The sequence below is a fragment of the Cebus imitator genome, unplaced genomic scaffold, assembly GCF_001604975.1.
Source record: "Cebus imitator isolate Cc_AM_T3 unplaced genomic scaffold, Cebus_imitator-1.0 Scaffold310, whole genome shotgun sequence".
Classification (NCBI taxonomy): domain Eukaryota; kingdom Metazoa; phylum Chordata; class Mammalia; order Primates; family Cebidae; genus Cebus; species Cebus imitator.
The window spans coordinates 1,344,448-1,366,454 of record NW_016107625.1 but is presented as its reverse complement, the minus strand read 5'-3'; the positions used below and the strand labels follow the sequence as shown (position 1 = coordinate 1,366,454).

The 22,007-nt window shown below is 38.0% G+C and overlaps 1 protein-coding gene across 8 annotated transcripts in view; it reads left to right on the top strand.

Moving 5' to 3' along the window:
• The window catches only part of LPAR1 (lysophosphatidic acid receptor 1), a 179,607-nt gene that overhangs the window by 69,356 nt on the left and 88,244 nt on the right, over positions 1–22,007 (top strand). For all 8 annotated transcript variants that reach the window (XM_017503383.2, XM_017503385.2, XM_037729542.1 and 5 more), the window contains exon 2: positions 10,789–10,936. In XM_017503383.2, coding sequence (XP_017358872.1) covers positions 10,892–10,936 — 45 coding nt within the window. In that variant the 5' untranslated portion in view covers positions 10,789–10,891. The remainder of the gene's footprint in view (positions 1–10,788; positions 10,937–22,007) is intronic.

Below are 22,007 nucleotides of genomic sequence, written 5' to 3'. Positions count from 1 at the left end.
CAGATAAATGAAGGCTTGGCTGACTGTAGAATTTTTTAATAATTCAATTTTTCTGACATAATCTTGAAATTTATTCTTCTGTCTTATTTGTTGGGGTGAGGTTAATGGCTGTGTCCAGCCCAATTTTTTTCCCATTATGATTTGATTTGTTTTCCCTATTTGATTTTTTTAATGGGATTTCTTTTAATTTTTTAAGTTTATTAGCTTTAAAACCTGTTTTTCAGTTATCATTTACTTTATATTTTTCCTGGAATTGTCACACTTTTTTTTTTTAATCTTTGTAAAATACACATAACATAAAATGTATCCTTTTAACCATTTAAGTGTACAGTTCAGTAGTGTTAAGTATATTCAGACTGTTGTGCAGCCAGTCTCCAGAACTCTTTTCATCTTGTAAAATGGAAACTCCATACCTATTACACAGCAATTTCCCATTCATCCCTCTCTTCCAGTCCCTAGCAAGTACTACTGTCCTTTTTCTCTGTGAATTTGACTACTCTATTAGGTTCCTCATATATGTGGAATATTTGTCCTTTTTTGACTGGCTTATTTCACTTAGCATAATGTCCTCAGGGTTCACCCATGTCATAGTATATGCCAGAATATCCTTTTGAAGCCTGGATGATAATCCATTGTACGTATATACCAATTTAGTTTATGTCTGTTCATCTGTTGTTGAAAACTTGGGTTGCTTCTACGTCTTGGCTCTTGTAGATAATGCTACTACAAATGTGGGTATACAAATGTATCTTTGAAATATCATTTTCAATTATTTTGAGTATATATGCAGAGGTGGGATTGCTAAATCATATGGTAATTCTATTTTTAATTTTTTGAGGAACCACCATACTGTTTTCCATAGTTGCTGTACCATTTTTGGTCCCGCCAACAGTGCTGAAAGGTTCCAATTTTCCTACATTCTTGCTAATACTTCTTTTTTTGATAATGGCTGTCTTAATGGGTATCAGGTGATATATTGCTATTTTGATTTGCATTTGCATTTTCCAGATGATTAGTAATGTTGAGCATCTCTTCATGTTTGACTCTGTGTGTGTGTGTGTGTGTGTGTGTGTGTGTGCACGCTTGTGTCTGTATGTTTATGTATACACATTTTTGGAGAAGTGTCTACTCAAATCTTTTGCCCAATTTTTGGTTAAGTTTGTTGTGTTTGGTTTTGAGTTGCAGGAGTTAGGGAAGTTTACTTTTATTGCTAAGTAACTTCTGTTCCATTTATTCATCTCATATTTATATCCATAATTTCTAATCAGTCTAGTAATTTTCATTATTGTAAGCACATGCACTTTTCCCCAAGCCAGTCTTCCATGGAACCAACTTGGTTTTCTGCAGTGGCACTTCTGTCTTTTGTAGTTTTAAATTTCTAATTTCTGCAGTGATATTATTTTTTCTTATTTTCTTAAAGAATTTTAAATCAAAGTTGTAAATGTTTATAATTTAAAAATATATAGGTAGATAATTTATTTGGCAAACAATGCTAGCTATCACTTTTACTGTGTTCACAATATTCTTCATAATATCATAAGTATTATTCCAGGTTTCTTAGGTGTATTAATCAATTCAGTTCTTACAGTCATACATGGCAGCCTTACTATTATTATGCCAGTTTTACAGAGGAGAAATCTGAGGCAAGGAGAGATGACATAACCTGTCCGATATATGTGTTTCAGCTGTATAGCCCAAGGTCACACTGGAAGGACGGGGATTTGAACCTAGGCAGTTGGATTCCCTAGCTGTACTAGTAACTACTATGCAGCACTTTCTGTCTTTCTTCCTCTTTGAAAAAAAAAAAAAAAAAGAAATGTATGTGCTTTATTTGAATTCTGACTCAACCAACCAAACTATTAAACATTATAAGAAAATCAGGGGATTGTGAACTTACTGAATATTTGATGATATCAAGTACCTCTGGTTAATTTTTTAAGTGTGATGATGGTGAAGTAGTTTCCTGTAAAAAGACTTCTTTTAAGGACAAAACAGCTAAATACGTTAACATAAAGTTATTTGTGGCATATATATTATTCTGAATTATTTATTGAAGAAATTAAATGATGCTTGGGATTTGTTCCTCTATATAATCTTTTAATATATTCATTTTAATCGACATACATTTGTACATATTTATGGGATACAGTGTGATATTTTGATACATGTATACAATGTGTAATGATCAAATTAAGGCAATTAACATATCCATCACCTCAGACCTTCATCATTTCTTTTTATGGGTAACAGTCAAAGTCCTCTCTTCTAGCTATTTGAAAAAATACAATAAATTGTTGTTTGCTATAGTCACTCCACAGATCTATAGAATGTTAGAACTTATCCTCGCTATCTAGGTATAACTTTGTATATTCATTAACCAACTTCTCCCTATCCCTTCCTGTCCACTAGACTTCCTAGTATCCAGTAAGCACTATCCTACTTTCTACTTCTCTGAGGTCAACTTTTTTAGCTCCCACATAGGAGTAAGAACATGCAGTATTTATCTTTCTGTGCCTGATTTACTTTGCTTAACATACTGTCCTTCAGGCTCATCCGTTGCTGCAAATGACAGGATGTATGTAATTTAAAGTGTTAGCTCTGATACTTACCAGGAAAGAAGAGTCCTTGCTCTCTTCCTACAATTTTACCTTCTCCAGAGCTGCCACTTTCAGCTGTTTTAGCAGCCTCATTTGATATTTGCATTGAATCTGTAAGATTTTTGTAAACTTCTTTTTGAAAACTTTTAAAATTGTGAATGACAGGTTTTAAAATATGTACTTTGTGGAATTCTAAGCTTATTTCTTTTTGGCTTACCAGTTTTGAATATTTTATAGATGTACCATGTGCAAAGGGTACCATTCACATACTCCCATCCTGAACCTCCTTGTTTTAGTATTGTTAGGTCATGATTTTGACGAGGCCATTATTGAGTGTTAATAGGCAGATGACCTTGTTAATGCCATTCATACCTGAGCCAGGTAGAATTCTATGAGTCCTTTTCCTCTTCTGCAAATTTTTTGTTCTGTTTAAGCTAATTGTTCTTTTGATGTTTGCCTAATTTTCGATGTGCTTTTCACTCATTCAGTCCTAAATGATCTTGGTTATCCAAATCTCCTCTTGATATATCCAGAGAGACAGTTATTGTCAAGGCTACTTCTTGAATCTTCTTGCTTATCACCCAAGGATCTCCCTTCACAATTATGCCAGGAATTCCTTTTCTCCCCCCTCCCATCCTGTATTGAACTCCTGTTTCCTGTATCACATGCCTGTCTTTTTCTTAGTTTCCTCCCTGTTTTGCAGAAGAACATCCGACGATAGAACTCTAGGTTGTAAACTGCCTTCCTCATTGCTTCATTGTCTTCTAGCTTTCAGGGTTGCTGTTGAAAAGTCCAAAGACTTTCTGATTCATAACTATTTGCTTATGAGCTTTCCTACCTGCTTTCTGATATTTTATAGGACCTTTTAAATATCCTTACCATTAAAAAAACATAACTCATGATGACAGATGATGTGCTTAATGTGGGCATATTGAAATCAAATGAAGTGGGCAGGTAGGCACTCAGTGGGCCCTTACAGTCTGCACAGGTATGACCTTACATTTTAGAAAATATTTTGAGTTAGTCATTTGACTTCACCCCCACCCACGTTTCCTTTACTGTTTTTTTCTGGAATTTGGCTATTAGACTTCTGGACTCATTTTGTAGATTTCTCACTTTCACTGTTCTATTCTCTTTTACCTTTTTTTTTTTTTTTAAACTCTACATTTTGGGCACATTCCCTAAAGCTATATTCCAATCTGTCTACTGATTTTTTTTTGAAATTCTTAAAAATTGGCATATAAAATTATATGTATTTATCATGCATAACATGATGTTTTGAAGTATGTATATATATATACTGTGGAATGGTTAAGTCTAGAACAAATGCATTACCTCACATAGTCTTTATTTTTTTGTGGTAAGAACAGTTAACATCCATACCCTTAGCATTTTCCAAGAATACCATATATCGTCCTTGTCTATAGTCACTATCCTATACGATAGATCTGACTTTATTCCCCTTTTCTAACTATAGTAGAGCTGACCTTGTGCCTCTTGTCTAACTGTAAATATGTATCCTTTCATCAATATCTTCCCAACTCCCTCTCCCTGAAACCACCCCAGCCTTTGGTAACCACTACTTCTGTGGGATCAACTCTCTACTTCTGTGGGATCAGCTTTTTTAGAGTTTTGAATTACTGCTTTTTAAGCATCCTGTTTTTGTTTGAATAAGTCCAATATATTCTTCTCGATGTTACTATTGTTGAACCTATTCATCTGCTCAGATTCCAGAGAGAAACATCTTTTAGTCTCAGGCCTTAGATGGTATAAGACTGGCTTCAGATGCTATTTAGCTCCAGTAGGGGAAAGAGATAATAAGAAAGACAAGCTTCATCTCTGGCCTGTCTCTATCTCATCTTGTCCCTTCAGGTTTGGGGTTCAGGATTTTTTTTGTTTCTATCAGACTATAGGGCTCTCTGAAGAATGATACATAGTCTGAAAAATTCCTCCATTTTATCTAAATTGTTATGTATCTGTAATAGTTTTTGAAAGTTTTGAGGATAAATTTGACTTTTCCTGGTTTCAGCACTGATGGTTTCTTCTTTTCTCCTTTATTGCTTTTTGTTCATCTATTCTGTTTTGGGGATGAAGGCTCTAAAATCTTTACCCACTTAGCTTCCCACAACCATCCCTGAGAAGTCTGTTTTATCTTTTGCATCATAATTTTATTTTTTGCTTTTTTAAAATATTCTACTTTCTGCTTCTTTGATTGCTTTTATTCAAGTTCATAATTCACATTTTCTTTTCTGGTTAATACAAACTCTTTTCTCATCTCATATTTCTTTCTATGACTACCTGCTCTGTGTTCAAAGATTCTGCTGTGTCCTCTGGAATTTTAAGGCTATGAGCTAGAAATTTTCTGTTAGCAGAGTTTTATCTTTTATATAGTATACCTATTTATTAAGTAAATACTTGCTCTGATTCTAGAATCTTCCCCTTTTTTGAACCATAATATGTTATATTTGCCTGGTGGATTTAGATTTTTCTTCTTCACTTATCCTTAGGGAAGTCAATGCATATTCAGCATTGCCCTGTGTTCTTTCTTTTTTTCTTTTAAATTTTACCCTAAGTTCTGGGATACATGTGCAGAACACGCAGATTTGTTACATAGGTATACACGTGCCATGGTGGTTTGCTGCACCTATCAACCCGTCATCTAGGTTTTAAGCCCCGCACGCATTAGCAGCCCTGTGTTCTTTCAAGAAATTTGTATGAGTCACTATTTGACTCAAGTCCAGACAAAGGGAAAAGGTTATATTTGTAGTAGATTAATTTACCAATTATGAATTCATATTCCTGTGAGGCCTGGGAAAAGAGCCAGCATCAGCTCCAGAAGTAATCAAAGGGAAGTTTGCCTCAAACCAGAGACTTTCTTTTAGGTGTTTGGTGTGGTACTCAGTAATTAGCAAGGTCATTGTCACTTGGCATGGCTGCTATTGCCAGGAGCCAGCTGGGAGTGTCTTTGTTCCACATGTTTTCCGTGGTAGTCATCATGGCCACCTGTCAATCAGAAGTAAATGCAGCCAGAGGTTACTTGCTTGGCTGGCCTCTGAAGCCAGGAATCCTTTTAAAGGAGTTAGTGTATTTTAAATGTACCCCAAGTCTTTTTGGGCTTAGTTCCCTCAGTCCCTATCCCTCTGAACTAGGGGTATCATTATGGGTTTAGTGGATTCTCATTTGCTTATTTTCTGGTCGTGCAGTTGCAGTTTCACACGAAGAGGATATTGTGTCTTAGTCCTTATGTCAACCTCCCATGTTGATTCTTTCGTCAAACTCCCATGTTGATTCTTTCATCAACCTCCCATGTTGATTCTTTCAAGTATGTATTTCCAGATGTTTAAGCAATAGGTGAGATCTATCTGTAGTTTCCAGGGCTGATTCAGGATATTTCCTGTCCTAATCAACTGGTCATTTTTTTGGCAATCTGGCACAAAAAAATGAGCTTATATAGCTTTCTAATTTGGAAATTGTATTTTATACATGTGATTTGAATTGAAGGGGGGATATTGAGGTAATTTAGACCCAGTGACTGTAAAAGAATGGATGAATCATCCAATAAATAAATAGATGATAAAGTTCATCTTTTGCAAGTGAGAGGCATTAGAGGTAATTTTACAGTTTGAGAAGAGAAATAGAGATGAGAAGAGATGCCTAGGAGAATAGAAAATGGAGACAGGAAAGAAGAGAAGGGGCAACAGTAACCCTCCAAGGAAAGTTAGAGAGCCTGATGTCAGCAGGGCAAACCCACATTACTTCATGGTTTTCTGTGGCTAGAACACAGTTTTGAAGTTCAAGCAAAGGAAATGGAGAGCTCGGCTGATGGCAGGTTGGAAGACTTGCAGAACAGGTATCCAAGTACTTGGAAGAGTTCAGAGGGGTGTAATTCTTTAAAAATTATTGTGCAACTCTCTAGTTGATAGTCTGGGGCTCTGATAAGGCAGGGGTTCATCTGTCAAAGTGAACCAGCTTACTCAGCTAGATACTGCACGGCATGATTACTTAGGGGAATGACTTTTTTGCCTTGTTTGGTTCCCCCACGATTTGTGCAGTTTTGTAAATAAGTTAAGAAGTAAATAGATTTCATGATATGATTTTAAGACTTCGCTCCCAAGAGAAAACTGATTTGTACCTTTGAAGTTATATCATGTAGACCTTGTATTTGGCAAAGTAACCGTACACTGTTTTTTAGAGCGTTCTTGTAATGTGTGAATAGGTTCAACAAAAGGCTCAAAATTAGACATGTCAGGCCGGGCGCGGTGGGCCAAGCCTGTAATCCCAGCACTTTGGGAGGCCGAGGCGGGTGGATCACGAGGTCAAGAGATCGAGACCATCCTGGTCAACACGGTGAAACCCTGTCTCTACTAAAAAAAATACAAAAAACATTAGCTGAGCATGGTGGCGCGTGCCTGTAATCCCAGCTACTCAGGAAGCTGAGGCAGGAGAATTGCCTGAACCCAGGAGGCGGAGGTTGCGGTGAGCCGAGATCGCGCCATTGCACTCCAGCCCGGGTAACAAGAGTGAAACTCCATCCAAAAAAAAAAAAAAAAAAAAAAAAAATTAGACATGTCTCATGTTTTAGAAGAAGGCATTTAATTTTCTGTCTTATTTTCCTTTTGAAAATGTGAAATTAACAATCTGTCATATTTATTGGGCATCTCAAGGAAATGAAACATCCAAATGGAGGGTCACATGATTAAAATATTATGTAGATGAGAGCAGCACAATGTTCTGTCTCAAGGTTACTCTGCAGGTTGTCTGACTTTCATCCTACTTTCTCCATTTTTTATCTGACATTTTTGCTTCAAGATCCCATGTGCTTTCCATGTTTTCTTAATCTTTGATCACTTAGAGTATTGGCCTATGGAAAGAGTATAAGTCTTATCATTGGTCCTGGTTCAGACCTACCTCAGCTCTTTCATTTCCTGACTGTGGGACTGTGGGTATGTTACATAACCTCACAACACCTTTCAAAGCCTGCAGTGTCTCTTCTGTAAAATAACTGAATAGTATCTGCCCCAAACACTAGTGGAAATGACAGCTCCAATGGTTGGCATCCAGTGGCCTCATTAATTCCCAGCCTTCCATCTTTCCCTCTGCTGTTGTTAGTAATGACGCCATATAACATATTTGTTTGGTGTATCTCATCTATTTCTATATCGCTTTCCTTACTATGAGCTAGGTGCCTGTGTTTAGCTTTCAGACAACTCTCTATATTCTGAATATTGAAAATATTATAAGGTTATATTGCTTAATAACTTAGCTTGGTGAAAGGATATTGGACCTGAGCATGTAGTATGCGTCCTTAAGAATGGAATCTTGTGTGCTTGATTTTTTGCTTTTTATTTATCATATTATTGATATATTCATTTATGTCACATAGAACAAGATAATGTGAATTATAAATACATAAGAGGGAGAAAGGAAAAATGAAAGTAGGAGTAGGCACACAATAGTACCAGGAATAAGTTCAGTATAAAACAGCACACTGTGAGGTTCCTGTAATTTTCTTGGGTAGGTTCGGCACTCTAACAGTCATCTTGAGAAAAGCAAGGTTCTGTATATATATACTTTTCTCCTGGACTGTTTATTTACCTTCACAGTGTGATAAGTCTTTTTTTGCTCCTAACACTGGGACTGAGGAGAGTATCAGTAGTGTCACAGGGCAGCTGTGGAATTCTGTGTTGAATGTCATCACAAGATAGCTTGAGAACTTTACTACTTATTTGTCAATAAAAATAATTGCTCTAATGGGGGAAGAAAATAGGAAGGCTCTACGGTTCTAAGTAACTAGAACCTAAAGTGATTGAAACTGTAGCATGAAGGATACTGCACAAAAATGTAGCAATTAAAAATTTAAGCTTATAGAAGTTGCTGTCAAACCTAGATTATTTCTTAGAAAAGCAGCTCTTTTGAGCTTCTCATTTGCCCTGTATCCCTGTGCTAATATAGGGTAGCACCATGGGATTTGGGGGACAAAGGACTTGGAGTAAATGTCTGACTCCACAGTTCCTACTGTACAAGACTTGGATCTTGTGATCCCGGGTTCATTACTTTTACTATTATGAAAAGTATCATTTCCCAATAGTGTAAAAAGTGTTCAGGTATCATCTTCCGTGTTGGTAAAACTAGAAAGTATATTTACAGACAAAAGCTCCCTAAAGGCAAGGCTGGCTTAGCCTTACTTCTTGTGCTCCCAGTTCCCTACAGATGTTCAATAATGTCTTTTTTTTTTTTTGAGATGGAGTCTTGTTCGGTCACCCAGGTTGGAGTGCAGTGGTACCACCTCAGCTCACTGCAGCGTCCGCCTGCTGGGTTCAAGTAATTCTCCTGCCTCAGCATCCTGAGTTGGTGAGATTACAGGCATGTGCCACCATGCCCAGCTAATTTTTATATTTTTAGTAGAGATGGGGTTTCACCATGTTGGTCAGGCTGATCTCAAACTCCTGACCCCTAATAATCCATTGGCCTCTGCCTCCCAAAGTTCTGAGATTACAGATGTGAGTCACTGTGCCCGGCCAATAAGGTCTTTTGAATAAAAGAATAGATACTGTTAGGGGGCATAAAAACCACCCGAAAATGAAAATGTTTCTAAAAAATGAAAGAATTTTAAAAAGTTCTTTTCTTAAAATGAAAACTTTTTTTTTTTTTTTTCCTAGACTAAATTGCAATGTGGAAAGAGTGACATCAGCCTTTGGACAGAACTAGGGCCATGATTTACTGTAGGGAAGTTAGCATCTTTTTGAGTTTTCTTGATGAACATGTTAATAAGAGAAGATTTGGTTATACATTGTGCTTATTTACCTCCTTAATTTGAGGATATCAAAAGGATTTTAGAAATGCACCCTTTTTCACACAGTTGGATGTCTGATTTATGAAGCTCCCCATCCACCTATCTGAGTACCTGACCTCTCATGACTGACTCCTACAGGATCAGGTATCTTGCCTTTCTTTAGTCTTAAAAGCGGCAACTAAGTTCCTTAAGGAAATATAGGCAGGGAACACAATCACTTTTGTTGTTTCATATAGGCCTGGTCCTATAGTCCTGCTGTAGTCCTGGTTCTAACATTAAGTATGTGATTCTAGTCCCTTTTCTTCTCTCAGCCTCAATTTTTCTTGTGCAAATAGGTGGGATTGGACTGGTTGATATCTAATCACTTGATGGTATTAGGGCAGTCCACCCTTATCTGAAGTTTCACTTTCCACTGTTACAGTTGCCTGCAATTAAACTTGGTCCAAAAATATTAAATGAAAAATTTCAGAAATAAACAATTTACAAGTTGTAGAATAGTGTGGATGAAATCTCACTGTCCATGTGATTCATCCCTTTGTCCCGCATTTCCACACTGTGTATGCTACCTGCACATTAGTCACTTAGTAGCTGTCTCTGTTATGTACAGGATTGGCTATTATTCACAGTTTCTTAGTTTCTTTCTTTCTTTCTTCTTTTTTATTTTTGAGACAAAGTCTCACGCTGTTGCCGAGGCTGGAGTACAATGGTGCCATCTTGGCTCACTGCAACTGCCACCTCCCAGGTTCAAGCAATTCTCCTGCCTCAGCCTCCTGGGTAGCTAGGATTACAGGCATGTGCCACCATGCCCAGCTATTTTTTGTATTTTTAGTAGAGATGGGGTTTCGTCATGTTGGCCAGGCTGCTCTCAAACTCCTGACCTCAGGTGATCCGCCTGCCTTGGCTTCCCAAAGTGCTGAGATTTCAGGCATGAGCCATCGCGTGGGACCCACTATCCAGTTTCAAGTATCCACTGGGAGGTGGGGGTTAGAATCCACTCCTCAGATAAATGAGGGTGGTTACTGCATTCTCTTTGCCCTCTATGTAAGCCATCAGTTCTTCACTGAGGATTATTCAGTTCCTTTATTATATATGTCAGATGGCTTTTCCCCCTCAGCCACCCTCCCTAGCTCTGTGACTTGAAACTGTCTCCGCAGAACATCTAGCAGGGACACAGAGTTGGATTCAAACCTATGAAAATTCCTCAACTTAAGAGTATTTGGACAGATAATATGGAAATCATGGAATTTAGATGTTAGATTTTCCTTACTGGCTTCCTGTTTTCATTAAGCTGTTATTTGGCACTGATGTGTAGGGATTCTTGCCTCCTTTGGCTAATGGTACTTCATACCCATATGCTAGTCTTTTATGCTAAATGTGGGTTTTCCTGTTGTTTTGCAGGTACATAGTTTCTCCTAGCATGACCTCAATCTGATTCGCAAACAAGAAAATTTGTCTCCTGTAGTTCTGGGGCCCATTCACTGCCTACAACCACAGAGCGGTCATGGCTGCCATCTCTACTTCCATCCCTGCAATTTCACAGCCCCAGGTAAGGGCTTCAAACTAGCAGAGGTCTGAGGTAATCATAATTTTGTCAAATATTTAAATTGGGTTTTAGAAAGTGTGTTTGACTCTAGGGATCATGTATATCTCTCTCGCTATCATTTGGTGCATACTTGAATAATGGTGCTTTTGTGAGTGAGGTGCCATTTAGTTCAGGAAGCAGCTGGAACAATGAACAAGTGATTTTAGTGAACTGGCCTCTGTTCTTAGGATGCCTTGGTTTTCAGTGCTTAGGATGCCCAACTGTCAGTATAGGCATCAGACTCTAAATCAAAATAAGTCGACAGTAAACCCTGCTGCTTTTCCTCTCTTCACTTTTGTGGTGGGGGTGGGAGGGTGGGTGGGGTTTAATGAAATATATCAGAATGGATCTAACTTTATAGCAAGTTTTCTGAGGGCTGTCTTATCCTCCTCCTATACTTACTCTTTTGCCTTGACCTGCTTTATGAACTTTGAAAACAAAATGCAAATCCAGAAACTTCTGAACAGCAATCATATGAGTTATTTTTTTCTGTTCAGTGAAGAGCAGTAATATGGCAGAAACGTGGTCTTTGTTCAGATGATTTTACAGCCTGATCTAATCAAGCATTCACTGGACTCTTTCAGATTCAGCAGGCAGCATAGTTCAATGTGGAAACAGACTTTGGAGTCATAAGGCCACAGTTCACATCCCTGTTCCTCTGACTGCGGGATAAAGAGCCTTAGTCATGCCCCCCTCTCTCAGCTTCAATTTCCTTGCATGTAATCATTCCTCACACGATGGTTACATGGATTAAATGATAGTTTGTATACATGTGACATATAGAGCACTCAGCAAGTGTCATTTCCCATTTACTCTTCATTTATCTTCTTTCTTTTTTCATAAAATTATACTTTAAGTTCTGGGGTACATGTGCAGAATGTGCAGGTCTGTTACATAGATGTACACATGCCATGGTGGTTTGCTGCATCCATTACCCTGTCAACATTAGGTATTTCTCCTAATGCTGTCCTCCCACTCCCTGCTGTCCCTCTCCTAGCGTCCCACCCCCAACAGGCCCTGGTAGGTGATGTTCCCCTTCCTGTGTCCATGTGTTCTCATTGTTCAGCACCCACTTATGAGTGAGAACACATGCTGTTTGGTTTTCTGTTCTTGTGTCAGTTTGCTGAGAATGATGGTTTCCAGCTTTATCCATATTTTCTTTCTATAGTGTGACCTTCTCTCTCATTCATGACAATCATTTTTTGCCCAACTTTATTTATTTATTTATTTTTTTGAGAGGGAGCCTCGCTCTGTTGCCCAGGCTGGAGTCCAGTGGCGCGATCTTGGCTCATTGCAACCTCTACCTCTTGGGTTCAAGTGATTGTTCTGTCTCAGCTTCCTGGGTAGCTAATATTACCGGCACCTACCACCACGCCTGGCTAATTTTGTATTTTAGTAGAGATAGGGTTTCCCCATGTTTGCCAGGCTAGTCTCAAACTGGCCTCCCAAAGTGCTGGGATTACAGGCATGAGCCACTGCATCTGGCCTCAGCCAACTTTAAAGAAAAAAGCATACTTTCAAGAAAGAGCTATATTGATTGAAATTTGAATTTAATACAGAACATTATTCCACACTCTTTTTTTCAGTATGATTTTGCAGGCTATTCAATTTTATATGTATTTCAAGTAGGGGCGTGTGTGTTTGTGAGAGGCGGAGCGAAGAAAGAGAAAAAGGAGAATAAGGGACATTTTTACTTCATTTAGTATAGTGTTTTCTCCTCAGCACCATTTGGGATGTCATCATTGTTATCAGCCTTGGGATTTTATCATATGAATAAAGCCTTTAATTCATATCGTATGAATAAAGAATAAAATACTAAGGTCATTAGTATTATTTTCCAGAATGTTTAGTGTTACCACCATCATATGCATTTCTCTTTCTGGTAAGGGTATCACTGTCCTTTCAACACTTCATTTACTTTGGGTGTTTGGTTTCCCTTACCCTCAATAGATTTTTTTGGCGTATGAGAGACTTGGAGAATAGGCAAAGGGATTTAGTGCCTGTTACCTGAGGTCACTATTTCAAAGTCCACTGCAGCTGTTCCCATGTAATGACTCTTCTTAGTCCTTTTGTGAGGTGAGTTAGGCTAGCACAGGTTTTCTAGACAAGGCATTTCCATATCCCAGTGTTGCTGCTGTCATCTGTCAGCATTTCCAATGGCATTTTCTTATCAGCTGGTGAGGAATAGAAATACCTCTACATGACTCATTTAATTACAATGTTTAACACTACCCAAGGGAGAAAGAGGTTATATTTCATACAATCACTGGGGGAAATGTATACTCTTGTAAATTCTCTGTGGGAAAGTAAATTGGTACAGTTACTCTGAAGGGTAATTTGACAATATCTATTAAAATTATACACTTTTGCACATTCCCTGCTTCTGTCTTGGAATCTACATTAAAAAATCACTCACACATAAGCTCAAGGAGTGTATAAAAATACTCATTGAAGCACTGATAGCAAACCAAGAAGTACAAAATTGTGTGAATATCCAATAGTAGGAAGAGTTAATGAATTCAGGAATGTGGACATGATTGAAATACTATTCAGTAGTTTATTTAGTTTTTCTTTTTGTGACGGAGTCTTGCTGTGTTGCCCAGGCTGGAGTGCCATGGTGTGATCTCAGCTCACTGCAACCTCCGCCTCCTGGGTTCCAGTGATTCTCCTGCATCAGCCTCCCAAGTAGCTGGGATTACAGGTGTGTGCCTGGCTAATTTTTGTATTTTTAGTAGAGATGGGGTTTCACCATGTTGGCCAGGTTGGTCTCAAACTCCTGACCTCAGGTGATCTGTCTGTCTCGACCTCCCAAAGTGCTGGGATTACAGGCATGAGCCACCACACCTGACCACTATTCAGGAATTTTCAAATGAAGATATCTACACAGCTATATATCACTCAAAGATATTGTAGGGAAGAAAAAGAAAGCAAGATGCAAAATAGCACGTAGGGAAAGATACCATTACAATTCTGAAACAAGATTGTGTATTTTTTGGGACAAATATATGATACATTAATGGAAGTACATAATGAAAGATCTAAAACATACGTTCTTGACATAATGGTATTGCCCCAAGAAGACAAAAATTGGGTCTTGGGAGATGAAAATATCCCTCCAAAGCTAATACCTCTATCCAACAAAATCCTATTCCTTAGTATTTAGTTTTTTTCTCATTAGAGAGAATTTAAATTTAATTAACTTTCCTCCTTAAGGATCACTAATGAGGATTAAAAAATGGCCAAGAAACACTGGTTTCTTGAAGGAGGCGCATGGGCTCACCAGTCACCCTGCTTCAATTTATTAATTACCTGAGCCTGGAGGGGAAGGTGTTCACCCTCTTAGTGCCTCTATTTCCTTACCCACAGAATGAGCATAGCAATAATGAAGCCAACCTGATAGGGTTGTTTTCCTCATAAGGATGAAATGAAATAATTTCTATAAAACTCAGAGCAGTGCCTGACACCTATTCTGGGCACGTATAGCCCAATACATGTTAGCAAGCATTATTATTGTTCAGCAAGCCTTGTAGCAGGCCTGGGGGATACAGGAATAAATAAAAGAAGTAAGTTTTGCCCTGCCAGAGTTTAGAGATACAGTGGGAGATATATAGGTAAAACAAAAAGTTACAGTGCTTTGCCACCAATGCAGGAATGCACAAATACAGGAAGTATGGGTGCTCTGGAAGGAAAGTGGAGAACCAAGAAAAGACTTGGAGGATCAGGGAAGGCTTCTTGAAGGAAGACCAGTAGGCTGAGAACAAATGAATATGAGTTATTTTGGTAAAGGAGAAGAAAAGGCATAGGTGAATGTCAAGTGTTCCAAGGTGTGAGAGAGAGCAAAGCATTTAGAATTTTGTTTTGGATGGTTGTGGTACAGTGCGGTGTGGGATTGTAAACAGTGATGTCCCTAGAGCCACCTATACCAACTCACAGAGGTGGATTGTTAAATTTTCAGGAGTTTTGCGAGCTAATTGACTTCATGCTAGCAGCTTGAAATCAACCACATGGAACTGTTACACTGCAGAAACTGGCAAATGCTAGAATTAGCATAAATGGGTTAGGTTATAAAGTTGGAGCTTTTACAAGGTCTTGCAAACCATAGTAAAGAATTTAACATTGATCTTAAGTCTTTGTTAGCTTAATGGTCCCAGCCTTTGCAATAGACCTGGGTTCAAGTCCTGACTTTCGATAATTCTTTTACTGAGCAAGCTTGTTAATTAACCTTAACCCGGGTAGTTCCTTCCATTATTCTCACTGCATTTTGGGAATAGTGGAAGCCTCTTATGGTGGGAGAACTAAGCCCACTGGGAAGGAGTCAGCTATACACTCAGGCATTAGGTCATAGAGACAGATGGCTTCTTCTGGAGAGATGCAGACCATTGGGTCACTTGGTTCCCAGGATCCTTTGGCCAATTATGGGCCTCCTGATTATATGTCAGTTCTCCACATGTAATTTGTGCAGTCAAATTTAGTCTAAGACTGACTTGCCCTTGCCCATAAGCTTCTACTGATGTCGTCTCCCTTATCAGTTTTCCCCAGGTTCAAAAAAGGTAAAAATAATTTAGATATAATATCTTTTTAGGCAAAGTATAATAATCAGCTCATTCTATCACCTTAGTCTGGTATTGTTTGGTACATCAACTTGCATTCTTTTCAAGTGAATTCCGGGACCTGTGTAAAGATAAATCCACATTTAAGTGTAAAAGGCCTGAAAATCCTTTTCTAAGGCTAACACAACAATTAAAAAAAAAGCTTTTGGTTTTATTCATTACTGTATTCATTTGGTAACAAAGAGCATTTTTCTAATCAAGGCTGCCTAATACTACATATAAACTAATTAATATGAGCAAATAGCTTGTGATTGTTTCAAACAACAATAGGGAAGAAAGCTTGCATTGTCATGCCTGCTGAGATTGCTGTGTAGTTAGTGAAAGATATGCCTTGTGCTTTGAAGTGGGGCAAGTTTGTATTCTCTGCTTTACCCCCTGCCTGGACTGTGAGACAGATTTTTGTTTTCTCATGCTGAGAGAGCACCTAGCTCTTACAAAGCTAGGTGATGAATACTAAGACGAAACTGGACTAGCAGCAGCAAGAAGACTGTGTTTGTAGCCAATTTGTAATTCTGCTGGTCCAGACACTGATAAATAATTTCCTTATCCAGAGGAAACTCCCAGGGTGTATTTGTAGACAGGAACCTGTTCATCATGAAGTCGAGTTAATGTGTTCACATCCTGTGGATATTAGGGTCATGGGGATGGAGTAGGAAACCAAACAAACATGCAGTTCTCCAGAGCCATTATCTTTTTGTAGAACTGTGTTAAGCATTACCCTGCACTTGGTCAGATTACTGTGGGTAGAAGTTGGATTTAAAGTTTCATCTTCATTTGTCATGAATAAGTCAAGTACCAGAGTGAGCAGTTTGTCATCTATCAAACCTAGGATTATATTAGAGACCAGAATAGGTATCTGAGAACCGAAAAAGTATTCAGGAAAGACTCTTCTTCATCAGTATTTTTCAACGTGTATCATTCTGTCTCTCATTGTTATGTGACCATTAAAATTTTTTTTAATATTTATTTACTTGAATTTAAGTTATTGTATTTTAAAATATTTTAGGTTGTGGGATACATGTGCAGAACGTGCATGTTTGTTACATAGGGATACATGTGCCATGGTAGTTTGCTGCACCTGTCAACCTATCATCTAGGTGTTTTTTGTTTTTGTTTTTGTTTCTTTTTCTTTTTTTGAGACAGAGTCTCACTCTGTTGCCCAGACTGGAGTGCAGTGGTGCGATCTTGGCTCACCACAACCTCTGCCTCTCAGGTTCAAGCGATTCTCCTGCCTCAGCCTCCTGAATAGCTATAACTATAGGCACGCACTACTGTGCCCAGCTAAGTTTTGTATTTTAGTAGAGATGGGGTTTCACTATGTTGGCCAGACTGGTCTCGAACTCCTGACCATATGATCTGCCCACCTCAGCCTCCCAAAGTGCTGGGATCACAGGTGTGAGCCACTGCACCCAGCCCATTATCTAGGTTTTAAGCCCATGTGCATTAGGTGTTTGTCCTAATGCTCTCCCTCCCCTAGAGCCCCACCCCCAACAGGCACTGGTGTGTGATGTTCCCTTCCCTGTGTTCATGTGTTCTCATTGTTCAGCTACCATTTATGAATGAGAACATGTGGTATTTGGTTTTCTGTTCCTGTGTTAGTTTGCTGAGAATGATGGTTTCCAGCTTCATCCATGTCTCTGCAAAGGACATGAACTCATTCTTTTTTATGGCTGCATAGTATTCATTCCATGGTATATATGTGCCACATTTTCTTTATCCAGTCTATCATTGATGGGCATTTGGGTTGGTTCCAAGTCTTTGCTATTGTAAATAGTACTACAGTAAACATATGTGTGCATGTGTCTTTATAGTAGAATGATTTATAATCCTTTGGGTATACCCAGTAATGGGATTGCTGGGTCAAATGGTATTTCTGGTTCTAGATCCTTGAGGAATCGCTATACTGTCTTCCACAATGGTTGAACTAATTTACACTCCCACCAACAGGTTAAAAGCATTCCAATTTCTCCATAGCCTCACCAGCATCTCTTGTTTCCTGACTTTTTAATAATTGCCATTCTAACTGGTGTGAGGTGGTATCTCATTGTGGTTTTTATTTGCATTTCTCTAATGACCAGAGATGATGAGCTTTTTTTTTCATATGGTTGTTGGCTGCACAAATGTCTTCTTTTGAGAAGACACTTCGTATTCTTCACCCACATTTGGATGAGGTGGTTTTTCTCTCATAAATTTGTTTAAGTTCCTTGTAGATTCTGGATATTAGCCCTTTGTCAGATGGACAGATTGCAAAAATTTTCTCCCATTCCATAGGTTGACTGTTCACGACCACTTTGGTTTTAAGCCAGGGAGATAAAGATATTTTGATTCCTCCAAGTGATTTCCTGTAGCTTTCATTGAAAATGTGAATTTGGGTAGATTTTCAGTGTCTTACTTAAGAGGTTCTTCCTCCAATTCTCATTCAGCGTTCTGATAAAAGATTATTAGGGCCGGACGCAGTGGCTAATGCCTGTAATCCCAGCACTTTGGGAGGCTGAGGCGGGTGGATCACCTAAGGGCAGAAGTTAGAGACCATCCTGGCCAATAAAAAATACAAAAATCAGCCGGGTGTGGTGGCACATGCCTGTTAATTCTAGCTACTCCGGAGACTAAGGCAGGAGAATTACTTGAACCCGGGAGGCAGAGGTTGCAGGGAGCCAAGATGGTGCCACTGCACTCCAGAGAGAGACACTGTCAAAAAAAAAAAAAAAAAAAAAAATTGGTGCCTGCTTGTTGTGTTTTGGAAGACACTTGTTTTTGGACATCCTTACTTATGGGTTCTCTCAACAAAATATGTATTTCCAAAATCTGTATTTTAGAAGATTTTATTTCTGATATGAGAAAGTGGATTTTTTTTTTTTTTAATAAAAGGAACTGAATTTTACATTTAATGGTTGCTTTTTTTTTGAGGCTGAAAGATTTGTGGGTTTTTCTTTTCTTTTTTTTTTTGGTAGAACTTTGTACTGTGATAGTTTTCAGACATTCACAAAAATAAAAATAACAATGAATCTCAATATAGCCACCACCTAGATTCAGTAATAACATTTTGACACACTTGCCTCATTTGCCCCTTTTTTTGGGATGAAGTATTCTAGAATCCCTAGCATTGTCATCTTTTAAAAAAATCCCCTCATGTTAATATGCATATCGAAAAATAATTTGCTTAAATAACCAAATTATCACACTTAGCAAAAGTATAAACAACTTCTTAATATCACTTGTTACTCAATTCATATTCAGATTTATTTAGTTGCTTTTCTAAAATGTGTTTTTGTAGTTGGTGGGTCATTTTTATTTTTTAAAAAATATTGATTAGATCAGCTTACTATTTTGCATAAAATGATTCGATGACTCTTAAGGTTTAAAAAGGCAATTTGACTTCCTCTCTTTATTTTCTAAGTGAGAAAATAGATTGAAATTATAACCAGAATGTTTCACGACTCAAGAATACAAATATGAAACACACAGAAGACTACAAAGTAAGGGAATTAATACAGTGGTTGCAATTATTAAATTATGAGTCTCTGAAGTAAGGGATTACACATTATCTTGTTAGTGCTTTCTTTCAAACTAAAATGTGAACAATTAATTGCAGTATGAAGTATGTTTCCAGTGCCACACAATAAAGACATAGTGTGATCTGGCCTTGTCTAACATGGAATTGAGAAAAGGCATTGCATGGGCATAGACCCAGGTGGTTTTGGTTCAAATCTAGACTGTTATATACCATAGCTAGGGCATCTTCAATATATAGGTCTCTTTCAGCATTTTTTTTTTTTTTTTAATCTCTAGAATTCCAATAATACACTGTGGGCACAAGTTTAAATGACAAAATAACTGCTAAGTGCTTTGTATGGTATTAGCCATTTAATAGATACCTGACATATGTTGGTTCTTTCCCTTTTCCCATGATTATTCTGGAAGTTTTTTACAGGGAGAAAGAGGTAACCACTACATATGGTCTGTGTATGTGGTGTGCCAGAAAACCCATCAAAGGAAGGCCATGTTAGATAAACACTCTATGGAAAACTCCAATGTATTGCCAGGAATAAATGCATGTGGAGATAAACATTGAGACTTCTGACTTCATCTTGAACCGTGTTTCTATTAGAAGTTAAATTTTTTCTCATATGGCAATTTAAATTCATCTTATGCCTCCTTTTGTGTTTATAAACTCTGATAAGGTTTGAGAGGAGATACTGTTTTGGAATCTGAGAGCCCATTTTGAATGCTCTATTCATAAGACGAAATTGTACAGGGGCACCTAGGGTAAACCACATATGACACCTTTCATGTTTGTTTATTTTTCTTTCTAATACATCCTTTTTAATTGGTTTAGTCTTTAATGGTTAACGGAGCGACTCCTTTATCCTTCAAAGTGGATGTGGCTTTCTCCCACTTCTTGCCTGTTAGGGAACTGTTTGCCCGATCTTCTTTTCATACCCTTAACTTCTCCAGCTGCTTTTCTTTGAACTTGTGTTGCAGCTTTGCTGTAAATACACACTAAGGTGGGATGATGACCTGCTGTTTTTTTTCTGAGGAAATAAAAATTATAGAGTCCAAGGGATTTCCGTCTTTTAAGATCTGTACCTTGCCTTAATAAGACTGTCATTAAAAAAATCAATCTTTCCCTGCTGTGTGATAATATTAATACTGCCATTTGGTAATTGTATAACATCACTTAAGAACTACCCTTAAGTTAAACTTATTCCATTTCATACATGATTGTGCTAGGCAGGCTCAGGCCAGGAGAGAGGTAAAAGTGGGTTGATACTTGCTTCTTAGCATCAGAGAATATGTTTATGAGAGGGTCATGGAGCATATTAGTTTCTGAAAGCATATGTTGGAAATAAAGCAACTTTCAGTGATTCAGACTGCCTTTAGTAGCAGGAGTTCCAATCCTGCAGGAAGAGGAGTAGGATGTGTGTGCTGGCGAACTAGGTAGCTGATTTCAAAGTTAGAATGTCCAGCAGGTGATATCAAAACATTTGGACTTAGATGAGCTTCTATCACCAAGCATAGGAAGGTTTCGTAGTGCAGCACGTGTAGGCTCCAATTCTCAGGGCTTTGCATACTTAGAACTCTGTTTATTATTACCTTAATTGTGGTTGACTGGTTACCAAAGTAACCTAGTAAAGACAATGGAGGAGAAAACCCAGGGAGCATCCCAGCTCAATGGCATAGGCTATAGTGCAGGGCTCACCTCTGAGATGCTGGATTGTGTAGAGATGACTGATGGGAACTTAGGAATAAGCTGTTATGGTCAGATGGAGATCCCATTTATGTAAGACAGGTCAAGATGGAGAGATTCAACTATAGATCATTCCACTGCCTCATTCAAAACTAGCTGGAAAACTAGGGCAACATTGAAGTTGCAGAGGGGAATTCAATGCTATGGCAGTGGAAAAAGAAAAGGCAGAACAAACAAGGTGGCAAATGATTGCAAGGATTATAGTAATCAGTTATACCATGGTATTTTACTCTTTCAAATGATGTATTAGGAATATACATGATATAGTTTGGCTGTGTATCCACCCAAATCTCATCTTGAATCATAGCTCCCATAATCCTCACATCATGGGAGGGACCTGGTGAAAGTAATTGAATCATGGAGGTGGGTTTTTCCCATGCTGTTCTCATCAGTAAATAAGTCTCATGAGATCTGATGGTTTTATAAAGGGCACTTCCCTACACATGCTCTCTTGCCTGCCGCCATGTAAGATGTGCCTTGCTCCTCCTTTGCCTTCTGCTATAATTGTGAGGCCTCCCTTATGTGGAACTGTGAGCACATTAAACCTCTTTTTCTTTATAATTTACCCAGTGTTGGATATTTCTTCATAGCAGTATGAAAATGGACTAGTACAAAACATTTACTCACAGAAGTATTAGGAGCACAGTTAGCTTTTTTTTTTCCTTAAAATTGTTATAATAAATTGCTCTCAATATCTAAAATATTAAGTGCTGCTTTTTAAACATTGTACAGTTTATAGCTTTCTCATAGCTCGTCATAGAAAAACATAGTTTGCAGAGATAAGCTGTTTTGTAATAATAAAAAGATGACAATAATGGAAGGTAGTAGAAGATAATAAAAACTAAAATAGTTACAAAATTCCATTTTAAAAATTGAAATGGAATAAGATCATAATGAAATATATTGTTATTAGCCTTTCAGCAAAATGGGGTAATGGAAAATAATTTTTCATTTTCATCAGGATGAATTATTGTTTTGATCTGTCAGTTCACGTAAGGCTGCATTTTAGAATGACATTTGGTTTATGAAGGTTCAAGTCCTCTGAGTTACCTGATTAGCTTCAGGAGAATAGATGTCACAGAAATTGAGTTCTCAAGGTTCAACATATGAAAGAAAGTGATGTTGGCCAGACGCGGTGGCTCAAGCCTATGATCCCAGCACTTTGGGAGGCTGAGGC